This window comes from Aulonocara sp. 'chitande type north' Nkhata Bay, linkage group LG5, assembly GCF_057382095.1.
Source record: "Aulonocara sp. 'chitande type north' Nkhata Bay isolate Kocher_YH1m ecotype deep benthic linkage group LG5, A_spYH_male_GT1.1, whole genome shotgun sequence".
Taxonomy (NCBI): Eukaryota; Metazoa; Chordata; class Actinopteri; order Cichliformes; family Cichlidae; genus Aulonocara; species Aulonocara sp. 'chitande type north' Nkhata Bay.
In genome coordinates this window covers 14,620,737-14,634,800 of record NC_141348.1, presented here as the reverse complement: position 1 = coordinate 14,634,800, position 14,064 = coordinate 14,620,737, and the positions used below count along the sequence as shown (strand labels likewise).

Genomic DNA, 14,064 nt, shown 5'->3' with positions numbered 1-14,064 from the left:
GACCAAAATGTTACGGTTTATGTTGACCAAGATCAAAGGATTCTGAGTTCTTATTTAAATTCAATGTGTCATAGCTGGTGTCTTCTTTGTGTATTTTCATGGCCTTTTCCTTTTAATTTAACCATTCAAACATCTTCTCCTATTCTGTGAAGTAAACCACATTTACAGTAAAGTGATCAGCCTCCTGTCATTTCCTCTCCAAACACTAATAAGATCCAGTCTTCAAGTGACTTTAAAAAAGGTTTTGACTTCCCCTGTGTTTGGGATTCATTGCTTGCTTCTAGTTTTTCAGCGGCTGCAGATGGCATCAACCCTTGTCTCACCTAAAGATTCCTCCCTGGGCGTTTAACAGATCCTGCCAACATTTCACAGCTAGTCTGAGGTATGTGTGGCCGCAAGATGTTGAGCAGCAAGAAGTTTGAGCAGGTGAAGAGAGTCCTGAGGGAAAGCTTGGTTCTCCTCCTTCGCTCGCCGAGATGTAACGGAAGGATTGGCCTGGCATTCGGAGAAGTGCTACATCCCGGCAACAGGCCAGACACTCGGACAGCTGGCACTGTGTATGTGTCTCAGTCTTCCTCTTCTCTCACAATATGACAGTGTGTCAGTGGTCTGTTTTCATCTCCTAATTGGTAGTACCAGAATAGTGTGAACATCGGAGGTTGGAGTCTCAGGAGGAGTCTTCTTAACTGTGGCTGACTGCCACTCGGAGGTGGCGGAAAATTGGAATCTGTAAACAAATCACAGCCTCTGCAGAAAGAAGAGAATACTTTCTACACAGGGGGAGTTACAGGCCTCCGTGTCAGCTCTGAATCAGCTGCAAGACGACTGCAAATGCGAGAGATATTTGCCCTTTTGGTGTAAGCTGATGTAATTGTGATCAATGCTACCCTCTGCTGCCACAAAGCATTAATCACAGCTCTCTGCAGTCCCCAACTTTCATTTCAAAGTTAGACAAAGTGATTTTGGAGATAGGCGACTTATGCCTCCATGTTGAAAGAAAAGCTGAACTGATTTCTTAGCTAAACAAGCACCACTTGTTTGATCGTTCTGTCCAAACAAATCTTAAAATGTGCTTTGAATGCGATCATCCTGAATGCAGAGTGCTGGCTTTGAAGTTAAAGCATCTCTCCAGATGATGTTTATTTTTTAAAAAAGAAAAAAAGGTGAGGATAAAAAGTGAGCTACTTTAATTAGCCCTTAAAATGATCTGGTTGTTCGCAAATCCAGCTTTGCCTGGAAGCAAATGTGAGATTCACTGACTCATTGAGATCAGGCAAATTTACAAATATAATAATATTAATAAGATTTCTTAAAAATGCTGAGAAATATGCTAAGAACTCACATACAGCAGTATTTTCTGTCATTTTACAAGAACATTCAGCATTTTTTCTGAGCAGTTTTACAAACAAACAACAATAAAATAGAAGCTCATTCTCTTTCACTTGACAATACTTTCTTTAAAGATATAACACAGTTTGGGGTCAACTTGAAAGAAACCAGATGTGAAATGTAAAAATGAGGTCAGAGGTCAAATGTGACATTTGGATACAAACTATAAAGTCATATTTAGAATCCACATATACAGCTATCATTTCCTAAATGTTGCCAATGCAAATAAAAGCACACAAAGATGTCATTTTATAAATGGTAGACCCTTTTTGACCTTGAAAAAAGTCACCTGATATGTAGAATCCCCTTATATCATTCCCTATATGATGTCAGCACGAACAATGGCAGTAGGAAACAGTTAAAACTTTTTCTATATAGTTCCATATAGCATCATTGTCACTTTGACCTTTTGATAATCGTGTCAAATATGACATGATCTTTATACGGTGCTTTCTCTATGTTAACAATACACACCACACTTCATAATAATCATAGTTTCTAAGTTATAAGGATTTCTGCCAATCTTTGATCAATAAATCATTAAGCTGACTTTGAAGACCTTGGTTGATGTAAGCCAAATTTTAATAGATTGTTAACACTACCCAACACTACACCCCTAAAACGTTTTTATCAGAATTCATTAGTCATTTTCTGTAATTCAATTATATATATATGTATGATCTACAAAATAGAAGAATAGACCTTTATTGTCATTGTCCCTACAGCGAGGTCATACAAAGAAATATCATAAACAATGAGATCATTCTTTATTTCAGTGTGTTAGAGCAGCAGTGCAAGAGGCGAGGTAATTATATCTGTAGATCTTGACACAAATAATCATGATCACACAGACACGATAAACGTCGCCTGTCGATGTAGCGTTAGACTTTCACCAGCAGAGGGCGCCGTGCGATAAATACAATCTGTTTTGAATCCGGTCACATGTGGTCAGCTCAGCCTGAGAGGAAACACAAAAGGAACCTTATGAGTGAGCTGCACCTTGCAGGCAGCTGGTTTCTGGTATACTAAAGGAAACACACACACACACACACACACACACACACACACACACACACACACACACAGTTCTGTTTCATGCAAGAGAGCTTTCTAAACTTTTGTTTGTCACAACATCTAAGTTGGACTCCATCACAAACTAAAGGTCGTTTCACCTTATAGTCATTAACATGGTGTTTCTCTGTGTTTCTCAATGACAGGAAGTGGCTATCTCATAGGAAGTGGAAGTAGGAGCGTCCCTCTCTCACACACAGAGCCTGCCTCCATGTTCGTCCACTCGCCTGCCCATCCTGTAGCTGTGAGCGATGTGAGCCAGGAACACCCCCTGTTTTTTCGCAAGGCTACGGCTGCCTGCTAGTATTTTGGTAATCGTCATCCTCCCTGACCTGCTGGCCCGATCCTGGCGCCAGGAGTCTCTACGCCTCCCCTCCACCTCCCCCTACCCGACCCCACGGATAATTCAGACCAGCTGTTCCAAGGTGCCTTGCTTACTCCCACCCACCATATACTCACACTTGCCTCTTCTACAGCCTTGAGTTTGTCTTAGGAAAAAAAAGACCCTTGGTTTTGGGATTTTTTTCTCTGGAGGCCTCTCCCTCTTTGCATGGGGTCTCACTGGTGCATAAAATAAATCCAAGTCAATCACAGGCCCGGTTCTTGCTCTGAAACAAATCAGCACCGTGTCTGGATTTGATGTTGCAATGTGGGAACACGTTATTCAGTGTGTGTCTTGTAGCTAAAACTTTAACACGGATATTTCTCCACCAGTGTCACTGACCTGAATTTCTCTCATTCCTCTAGCTGCTCAGTCCTAATGAAGTGGAATGTGTGTCACTGTGAAATGAGCCCAAGACAGAACTCAGTTTTGTTGCCTTATGCCTCCGCAGAGCCATCTCTTCATTGGAGTCACATGAAGATCATGTGTGTTCTCGGCGATCAAGTGATACTGTTAGGAGATGGAGAATTGTTGCCAAGGAAAGAATGCTTGACGAGAAGAACGAGAAAGAAAAGGGGTCCGTTTGCCACAGATCAGTCTAGCCTCTGCCGAATTCGCATTGCGAGAAAGGAAGCAGATTGAGTGCAGTTTTATGCTTCGTCTTCTTCTCTGTACTTGTGTGTTTTTGGAATTTGGGGGCTCTGTGTAAAGTAAGGTGCCTCTCTGTCTACGGTCTAACCACAGAGGGACTTTGGACTGAGTTGGAGGGGAACCCCGAGCTTTTTGATCCTTGCTCGTCAACCCCCAGCACTGCTGAGTAACGGCCCACAAGTGAACTGCATGTGTGTGTATGGATTTTGGATTGTTTCTTTCACAGTGGTGGTGGCGGTGCGGTTGCCTCATAGAACAGCAGTGGATGGCTGTCAGAGACAGAGGCCCAATAGAGGGTGGGGGCGTTGGAGTTTGTGACGTGGGGGTGGTTGTGGTACAAAGAGCTGTTCTGGTGGAACTATGGAGGAAAATAGTTCATGCTGCATTGGGATTTCCTGCCTTTGCCCTGGCCCCCCTTCCCCTTGCCTGCTCTGTTCTCGACGCCCTACGGCTATATGGCTCGGACAGTATTTCAGCTTGAGATGGTGGATGGGCGAAGTGGTTAGATTAATGAAAAGGACCTCAAGATTCATGGGGCGAGAGATTCAGTGTTGATCCAGACTTTCGCAATCTGGTTTTTTTTTAAATTCCATTTCCTCTCTTTAATCTCTCCACCCACAGGCCACGGTGCAGATGAATATTTTTCATCACAGCACTGAGTGTCTCACTCATGTCTCCCACTGACATGCACCATATCTGCGCAGTGATATCTGATCTCATATTATCCACAGCTGGAATACACATCGAAAGTGAAGACTGCTACACTGCTGTCCGTGTTGAATGTAGAAGGGACAGGTGCGTCACCATTTGGCCGCCCTCAGACATGTCGCTTCTGTGTCAAAGAGTAGGTGGATGGTGGGCGGGGAGGGGGTCTGGGTGTGAAACTTCTCTTGGAGGGCTTTGATCTGGAAGTGTCAGCAGCAGAGTTTGGAAAAGGATTGGGGGGCATGTGTCACTCATTAGCAATGTGGTGAGAGTGTGCTGGCTCACAGGTTTTCCTGCTGTGGAGAGGATGCTGTGAAAATGGCTGCTCACAGAGTGCCAATAAACCTTGAGGGTGGCGTCAGGGCTCGGAGCTGCGAAGCTAAAAATAAACGCTGGAAGAAAGCAGCGCAGTTCACTTTAATAACTGTCTATGTGTTGAGCGTTGCTTTCATTGCTCTTTGTGGCACACACACGCACACGTATGCTAAACTGATAGCACAGGAAGTCGAATAGACGATTTCATTGAAAAGCCCCGCTGCCAGCATTCACTGTCTTGGGAGAGGAGGGAAATGGAAACCAGATGTCTGAGATCCACCGTGAATAAGTCAAAGCTCTCAGACTATGTCAGTTCCCCCTCTTCCCATTGGTGGACTGAAACTTTTCTGCACTGTCATCAGTAATGTCTATAATACTCCCTCCCTGTGGACATCTCTCACAGTCTTGGCTGCAGCTCTGAATTGGAGACTCCAGGAAAGAAGCTTCACTGTTCCAGTAGATGATCATTTTCTGTATTCCTTAGATTTCAAACCTCACCACATTCCTCAAATTTCAGGGTAACTTCCCATATCCCAGGACTCAGTCGGGTGGCAAATCTCTCAGCGCTCCTTTGTGGATAGATTGCTTTCTCTTGCTTGAGAAAATAACAAGCTATAGAGTAATGACTTAACAAGCAACAGGATAATGGCTTCAGCATGTGCAGTGCTGTGTGCGTGTGTTTCTGTGCGTGCATAGATTTGGGATTGAGCGAGTGCTTGCTTATTGGCCTGTGTGTATCAATTGTTTGGGAACCAACTGTGCAGAATCAACCGCTCCTCTGTGTGGTTGGTGGAGTTGTTTGAAAGCTGGACTGCTGATGAATAGATCGTTCTTGTCCTGGTCTGAAGCCTCACAGCCTTTGGGGATTCAGCAGCCCTCGGTATGTCACAATGACAGGACAGTCTGTGGGGTGTCGGTGGGAGTGTCGGGTGTTTTCCATCATAAACAGCTGCTGCATAGGCCTCCCACGCAGCAGACAAGTTCTCAGTGTGTGTGTGTCTGCCTGTGCTCACCTATGTCTGCGTGTGTTTATCTGAAGATGCCTGAGAGGTGGAATTGAGGAATGATCGATGACAATATGACAGCTGTTGCACGTAATCTCTGCGTGAGTGTGTGCGCACACGAGCAACATCGTGGCTGTTTACTGTCTCAGGGAAGTGTTTGGATGCCACGCATCTGTTCCCAGGGTGCAATGCCTCTGGCTTTGACTTTCTTTGATCTCCGTCTTGAACAAATGGGAAACCTTGGACATCTTCCACTTCAGCAGTGACAAACCAAACTCCCATTCTTGCTCCAAACAGGTCTGTTTCTCATGCTGGTGTGGTTTATGAGGCTGTTCATGGGAAATGACATGCCACAGACACTATCATGACTCAATTAGCAGCTTTCCTCCAGATAGTGACATTCAAGTGTACAACACATTTAGACACGGCATGAGCTGGCATGCCCGGGTAAGCATATCTCACTTTCACACAGAGCTTTCTAAGCTCAACAAATCAAAATCTTGAAAAGTTAGAAGCAAGCGGGGAGGCAATCTGTTTCCCAGCACACCGCCAGATTCTGTTTACACACGGTTACACAGTGACATGTTCCAACATGTGGGCACAAATCTACATTACCTCTTTCATAATACTCTTTTAAGGCCTCAGGCAACAGCTCAACGTCGTCTTGAACTTTTTCTGGGAAAGTATGCTCAGGTGCATTCTCCTGTAGCAAACAGGTGATATTTCCTCCTCTGGCAGGTGGAGAGGGTTATTAAGTATGACCCTAACAGTTAGTGATAATTTCTACAGTTTTAGAAAAGAGTCACAATGGGCAGTATCTGCACTTCTGCATTTTCCCTCTGGAAAATGCTTATAAGTCTGGACAATCCTCACCTTGTTGATCGCTATGCCAAAATTACAAAACAAGGAAAAAGAACTATGTAGCGTACTTGGAGTTCCATGCTAGCAAGTAAAGTTAGCTTTCCTACATATGGACAAGATAGCATGTTAATGTTAACTTTAAGGTTGAAGCACCACTATGATAGTAGCAGTCTCTCAGAGACTCGAGCTGGCTGTTGGCCCAGTAGCAACCTCAGCCTATTTATTGATAGGGGTGTGGTTGCTTTGAATAACAGGTGGATGCCAGGACAGGTGTTAGCCCTGCTAGCTCTTTGCTAAGCTTCCCTGCAGCTGGTTCGAGTCATTTTACTGGAAATACTGACTATGTTTTTTGATGGAATTACTATAGCTTTCCTTGTGGTTATTTGTACTAACAGACAATTCAAGAAGTAATAATTTAGCACTCATTGCTCTCTTCAAAAAACTGAAGTCCCAGCTTCAAAGTGGTTGTCCACAAACCAATGGGTGACGTCACAGGCATCTATCTTTTCTATACAGCCTACGCTGTAGACTTGTCCTTGTTTAATTGTGAGACCTGGTTTTATTTTTCATTTTAGGGCAGAGGAAGCTCTGCTTTCGCTGCTCTTGTGTCAAGTAGGCATGCTTCTCCATGGCTTGCTGAGATGTCACACAGGAATTTGGGAGTAATGATTTTTTCTTTTTAACTAAAATCTAGGTCAGGATACTCTCAGAGAATCTCTGGCTTCCTGTTCCAATGTATAACTGAGGTCTATTTTCTCCCTCCATCTCCCCTCCGACCCCATCAGCCACAGTGCAAGCCAGTACCCAGAAGGACACATGGAGGCAAGGCAAAGAGCTCAGGCGCCGTCCATCTTTCTACCTCTCCCCCTTCTCCCCTCTTTCTCGCTATGCTTCTCACTGGCATCGAATCTGCAGCAACACATGTCTCTGATCAAGTCCAGCCTGCGTCATCAGTTAGTAAACTCCAGGCTCCAGGAAAACCAACAGAGAGCACATTCATAGCCGGCGACCCTGTGACTGAGTGTGTGATTCATTACTCTTTAATATGCACCCCCTACCCCCATCCTCCAACCCACCCAACCACTTCTCCAATCCAGCCTTGGGGCAACTCCGCAGCCTGATCAAATCCATCATTAAGCATATTTGTGGTGTTACCGCTGTTGGCCTTCTTATTTACCAGACCAGTCTCTGGCCTGTTTGCAGCTCAGCGGAGAGGAATTAGCTTTGCATTCTGACATTTGCATCACTCGTCCAAACTCTGATTGTATTAAGAGTGAGACAACAGAACTCCAAGGAGACCTCTGAGGGAGACAGGAAAAAAACTCCCACCAAATGTTAGGCAACGTTAAGATTCAAGAGCAATAAAGTGCTCTTTAAGCAAGGTGATAGACACCGAGAGGTGCTAATTTTGCTGGAGGAAGCTGAGAGAGTAACACGTGAGGTGAGAGGTTTTGGGGGAGTATACCTAGCAAAACTGAGCAGTTGTTTTATTCTTAAGAGTAGAAGAACGAGTGTCGCTTTGTTCCCATTCCCACAGACACACCAGTAATGAGGTTATCTTTCACACCTGGGGTCTCAAAGTGGAGTGGCCAGGCCAACGGTGACCAATACTGACATTTTATATTAAACTCGAGTGTAACAATGAAAGAATACTCTACTGTATTTTCTACCATAATACACCACAAACCCCTAAACAGACGGACTGGAAACACTTATGTTTTCATGTGACTTCCTTTTCCCGTGTGAATCTCAAATCAGTCGATGGCTGCCTAAATCACAGCTTTACAACACTTTATTTGGACTTGTCCACTGGTGATACTCATCCTACTGTCAAGTGACTGTAACATCTCAAGTGTGACATGCTAGCTATGTATATTCGGTGTCAGTGTTATGGCTTATCCAGAGGGGCAGTAAGCATCAGACTAAGCAACAGTCTGAAGCTAAAGTGGGTCTCTGAAGGCCTCTTCCTGGGAGACTTCTCTCCAGGTCTTGTGTGTCATGAGTGCAAGATGAGTCCTGTTTATGAGATGCTGACAGCTCCTTCCTGTCTCCCAGACCATGAGCCCTTACTGCTGCTGCACTGAAGGCCGCTCGTTAGTTCCTGGCCACCCAACTCCACCCCAAAAAGTTGGCTGCGAGAGCAACCATGGGTGGGACAGCTGATGGGGGGGATGGGACACAGCGCTGGCACTGGCAAACTGCAGCAGCCAAAAAAGAAAAAGAAAAAAAAAACACCACATGAGCACTTTAGCTTTTCGACCCAGGGCTGCTTTTTTGGGTAAAGTAGGCCAATGTAAACTCCCACTTCCTGTCCGCCTTGTCTCAGAGGGGGAGAGATGATCCTCCTGTGAAGAGGGAAAGGGCTGCTGCTCTGTAGGGACCATTTCCACTTACTACTCGCACACACACACACACTCACATAAATAGACATACAGCAGTAGAGGCAGGCAGAGAGTGAGTGGGAGAGCGCAAGCGAGTGAGCGAGGAATACACAAACACAGTGGGGTTCAGGAATGTTAAACACATGCTTTATGGCATAAATAGCAGCCACTTTTGGTAAATTACAGTGAGTGCTCTGGCACTGTAAAGCACACAGCAGGAAAACGTTCTCAGATTTCAGATCCAGGCCTCCACTCTCCCCCGAGGAACAAGGGAAGGGGAGCATGTTGTGTTTTTAATTCTCTATAAAAAGGCAGAAAGAAGTACAAAAACCTGTGATGCAGCAATGAATTGAAATGTGCCTGTGTTTTTACAGGAAATGTATAAGGCTTCGCACTATCTGGGAAAACTCTGACCTAGTTATAAAGGATAGAGGAAAGCCAGATTTGTCCAAGGTTCAAAACATTTAGCACAAAAATAAATAAATAAATAAAACTAGAAAGGCCTTTGCTTTTTCTGAACACACATATCATATATCGCTGCAGTATCCTATAAATCTTAGATGATGAGAAATATGACAGAGATTAAAATCATCAGGAAAAGCCAATCAAGAGCAAACCTGATGTTTAATTTGAGGACTCGTTTCAACTGTGTCTGCTGCCAGAGCTAACACCCTGACCTCGGGACATACCAGCTGACATCAAAATAGTTTGAGCTAACATCCAACAGCTGATCTTTTAATAGTGCTTTTATCCAAGAGCACAATAACTAAGACACACGAGAACATGAGGGCAAAAGGAGCCACAATCAGCCACATTCTCGAATGAAATCCTCATATTATTTCCATGTTGGAGGTTGTTGGTGTTTGTCCACAGATGTTTAAGAATTTGCATAAGCAATCTCATTTGAGGATTGTGTGAGGTGAGTCACCATTACATGCTGCAGAAGGCATCCTGGCTGGTAGCTGACTCAAAAGGAAATAGGGAACTTTGCCGTGGAACACCTTACCTCACTCTGTTGGCCCAGCTGGCTCAGCCCACGCACACCAACTCCAACTAACTGACTGACTGCTGGCTTGACTAGTGGCCTGACTTACTGACTGTGAGCACGAGAGACATGGGAACTAAAGCTAAACAGTTTCTGACTCACTCTCTAGGCAGAGGAAGAGGAGAATGTAATTCTCTCCCCAGAGAGGGAACAACATATTTACACTGCAATCAAGTAGTAATAAGAAATCCCCTATATGATCATTTTAAAAAAGGTAGGTGAGCACATGTGAATTAAATCTTCAAGCTTGGGCTGGACAGAAGGGGGAAAGAGAAGTTTTTTTGTTTGAGTTCTTTTAACTGTACACTCACATATCCAGTAATGTTTGCACAGTGACGAACGATAAGTAAATGGCAGGTGCAAACTGGAAGCAGGTGCATTCAGTTGTTTCCATCCATCATCAGCACAGTGTGTTCACCTGCACATCTGCAGTTCAGTTTCAACATCCCGGTCATTTCGCTCACTAATTACAAGGCGCTGAGCAGAAATTTCCCAGTTAATGATCAAACAGACTTCCATGAACCAACACTTCTCAGCCGCGCTCGTTTCGTCGCATCGAAGCGGAGATAAAACAGCCGGTTTGCAGGTTTTAATAAACATAAATTACTTTATTGAATGAAAGGATATCAGCTGCGAAATACAGGGAATAGGAATTGAACACACAAGCATAGCACAAAAATATGACATAACGCATCACTTGCACATTGCACTATTAAACACTGCCATAAAATGTTCAGGAAAGTTTTTTAAAAAATTCATCTTTGCATTGTCCATTTACAGGGTCCTCATTACATCATAGGCAAGCACGTCTCCATGCTGTAAACTACAAAATTCTTTGGTCCCAGCCTTTTTGCATTTTAAAACTTTATAGAACTAATTTCTACTAATACTGCAATCATTTCTTAAAACCATGACTACTAAATGAGGTAAACACACAAGGCACATTTTGGTTTCAAAAATAATATAATTTCAAGGCACGTATTTATTTGAGTTGTATGGCTTTGGCTGACATTATTAACACTGTGGTAACCTAGAATGCATGGCAGAGCTGCACAGTGAAACTCCTTTGGAAAATAACAGACGGAACGGCTTTTCCTATCTCCTTTGGATGTAGCCAAAATAGAGGCTTAAAATGATCCCCCAACTGGTGAAGAAAACACTAACTGGTGCCATTCTTTTGTGATGACATGCTTCCTCTTTTTTCTTAAGCAAACCAAGGGCAGTGGAAGTCACCTGCTATCAACCAGCGAAGGTCAGGGCTGTAGCACCTGTTAGCACCTCGTCTATCTACACCACAGTACCGAGGACAGCTGTGTGTGCACTCAATTGTGTGTCTGTGTGTGTGTGTGTGTTTTGAGACACGCTAAGAGATTTACTCCACCCACGCACCCCTACCTCTGAGCAGCTGTGTCTCGGCCATGATCCTGAGCTGACCGGCACCGGGACAGAGACGGGAAAGAACACCTCTTAACCCAATGAGTTCACTACATATTTGGTGTTTGGAATGGGCACAATAGCAACATAGGAGCTGATATCAAGTGAGTGTCTGCATAGTGCAGTTCAGATTTGGTCCAGCCTCAAGACCTTGGACTATATTTAAAAAGAAAAAAAAATCAGCTTGTCAGCTGTTTTTTTAATGGTGAAAAAGAGGCTTGTAAAGTCAGATCCATAATGAGGTTTAATTCCATCCAGGTCTCATAAAGCAGGCCATTTCATGCTCTTTGTGGCCTTATAGGTCCTCAACAGGGCAACCGGGCTTGTGAAAACCTCTTCTCCATGGCTGCAAGCCCTCCTGAGCTCTGAGTGGGTCCCCTCTGCCTCCCTTCAGGCCGTCTCACACCGAAGTGGAGCAGCACCCCGAGGAGCTGTGTTTCTGCAGCAGTGACATGCGGCTGAAGGTGCGAGAGCACACGCTACACTGGTACTTCTTCACCTCGGCGTGGGTCTGCAGATGAGCCCGTAGATTGGAGCGGTCGGCGAAGGCCCGGTTGCAGTGGGGGCAGGAAAATGGGCGCTCACCTGCAGGGAAAAGTTTGGAAACTTATGACTTCACTGGAACTTCCCTCTAGATGTGAGTAAAAATCCCATACAGGGACACAACTCGAGCATCACTGAGTTCACAAGAGCTTTCCACTAACACCTCACACACAGCAGTCACATTGTGAAGATAATAAAGAATCACATGGCAGACCGGTGGGGTCAGAGACTGACTGAATTAGCATGATTTAATCAGGGCCAAATGAGATTACGCTAACAAGTTGCTGCAGGTACTAAGTGCTCAGTGATAGCAGGGAGCCCTCAGGCTTTCCTTAAACCTTTTGTCCCTCCATTCTGCGTGATAACCAACAGCAGTGGTAAGATAATTAGCAGACGAGTCATTGTTGCCGAGACATTAAACACAATGTGTAATCAATGAGTGCAAGGTCTACAGAGGGCTTCCCTGTGTGATAATGTCTGCTGATTGAGTGTTAAGCTCATCACATTGATTGTCATGGATATCCTGCTGCCTCATACACAGTCTGAATGATAAGGGAGTGACCTGCTGCTGACTAACAATGATGTCAACTCATACGCAGAGCTACAAATTTTCAGTAACACAGATTTCTTCATTCATGTGTCAACAATCCATTGGAGAGTTGCCAGATACCATACAGTGTTGCACAATACGTGTGAAAATGGGTCTTACCTGTATGTGTGCGGATGTGACCGCGCAGCAGCCACGGCCTGGAGAAAGCCTTCCCGCAGGTGGTGCAAACGCAGGGCAAAGTGTGTGAGCGGATATGCATCTTTAGAGCCCCCAAGCTGGTGTACTCTTTGGGGCAGTGTTTGCAGAGGAAAGCTGGCCTGGCAGCTGTGGCAGGGGTCTCTCTCTCTTCTTCCTCCTCTGGGGGACTGATATGAGCCATGACTCCTGTGCATTTCATCCGCTGGCGAGGGCCATACGTGTGCACGGGTTCAGGACTAGGGGGGTCTGAGGTGCGCCCCTCATCTTCCTCTCCACTGCTGCTGGCATTGCTGCTGAGGCTGGATGGGGAGCTGAGGTCCAGGGGCCCTGTGTTGGCAGAGGGTTCTGTTTGGGAGGCTGGTAGGTAAAGGGTGGGAAGAACACTCAGATCCCACACCAAACCTGTGGTGAAGCAGGTGGCAGTGGTGTTGACTGATGAGAGATCAGCAAGAGTATAATTCTCCAAATAAGTGTCTGTTAAGGAAAGAGGATGATTTCACAGCCAGTGTTAGAAAGCTTACAAAAGTTAAATATTAAGCTTGTAAATGCATTACTGAAATCTAAAAACAATTTTATCTATTCTCGTGGACTGCATGAATTCTCTTCCTGACTGATTTAGGTTCTGCATTCTTCTCGTTTTTTTTCCCCTTTTCCTCATGATTTACTGAGAATAAAGTTAGAGCCATGGGAAGGCTCTGTGGCCGCTTCCTCCCACGTATTCACAAGGGCTTGTAACATGAATGGAGCTCTGTCTGGGTGCAGGAAGGGGGGTAAAGTGCATCTAACGGGTCCCAACTTGAACGGGGAATAGACTGGTTTGTAGTCGGACCAGACAGAACACATTTAGAAAATGTTCTTACATTCGACTTGAACTTTACTTCTACAGTTAGAAAAAGGGACAATTTCATGCCTCATTTGCGACGCTTATGTAAGGATGCTTTCATAATTCATTGAAGGGATAAACAACTTCGTAACTCACTGTTCTGGCATTCCAGTTCACTGTAGTTTGGCTTTTGCTTAGCAAAGTATTTCTTGACCAAGAAAGATCGAGGCATTGTCCTTCTTTGAGGGTGTAGCAACTGTGCGTTAAAGTATCCTGTGGTCACGGCGCAGTTTCTAGAAGTCGAAAAAGTCGTTTATAATCTTGCTCTGCGGATCCGTGGGAAACAGGGGAGAAAAAGTCCTCCAACAGCCCCAAAAGTTAAAGTGGAACTTCAGCAAAAAGTCATATGTACAGCTTTCATGAAGAGTCTCTAAATACTGGCCTCTGTTCTGAAATACTCTGACACAGGCAAGTAGGGGTGTGCTCACCCCGAGGGCCCTCCCCACCTTCCCACCTCACATATCGCCGCTCAAGTGCTCAGAAAGAAGCTTTCACGCTCAACACACTTTACGACAACAAAAACATGAGCCTCACAGCCTTTCCACAGGAATCCAGCGGCGCTGAGCCGCAGACGAGAAAAGGTGAAGGAACCATAGCGAATTGTTTTATTGACATGCATGTAAATGGCAGTTTGGGTGACTGTGGCTCTCTG

The 14,064-nt window shown here is 44.8% G+C and overlaps 1 protein-coding gene across 1 annotated transcript; it reads right to left on the bottom strand.

Annotated features, from left to right (window-relative positions):
• Window positions 1-10,391: 10,391 nt before the first annotated feature.
• snai1a (snail family zinc finger 1a) lies at window positions 10,392-13,839 on the bottom strand. Its single transcript, XM_086291528.1, has 3 exons — window positions 13,509-13,839; window positions 12,491-13,003; window positions 10,392-11,823 (listed from the first exon to the last, which is right to left on the bottom strand). The coding sequence occupies exons 1-3, from the start codon at window positions 13,582-13,584 to the stop codon at window positions 11,639-11,641; spliced, it is 774 nt and encodes a 257-aa protein (XP_086147654.1). The 5' UTR covers window positions 13,585-13,839; the 3' UTR covers window positions 10,392-11,638.
• Window positions 13,840-14,064: the final 225 nt, after the last annotated feature.

What these genes read in the sequence shown, in the direction of transcription:
- snai1a (XM_086291528.1), bottom strand. Translation starts at nt 13,584, where the DNA reads ATGCCTCGATCTTTCTTGGTCAAGAAATACTTTGCTAAGCAAAAGCCA. An exon ending in TGAACTGGAATGCCAGAACA is followed by an intron (nt 13,004 to 13,508) that starts GTGAGTTACGAA and finishes TTTCCTTAACAG; the next exon opens with ACACTTATTTGGAGAATTAT. An exon ending in TCACATCCGCACACATACAG is followed by an intron (nt 11,824 to 12,490) that starts GTAAGACCCATT and finishes TTTTCCCTGCAG; the next exon opens with GTGAGCGCCCATTTTCCTGC.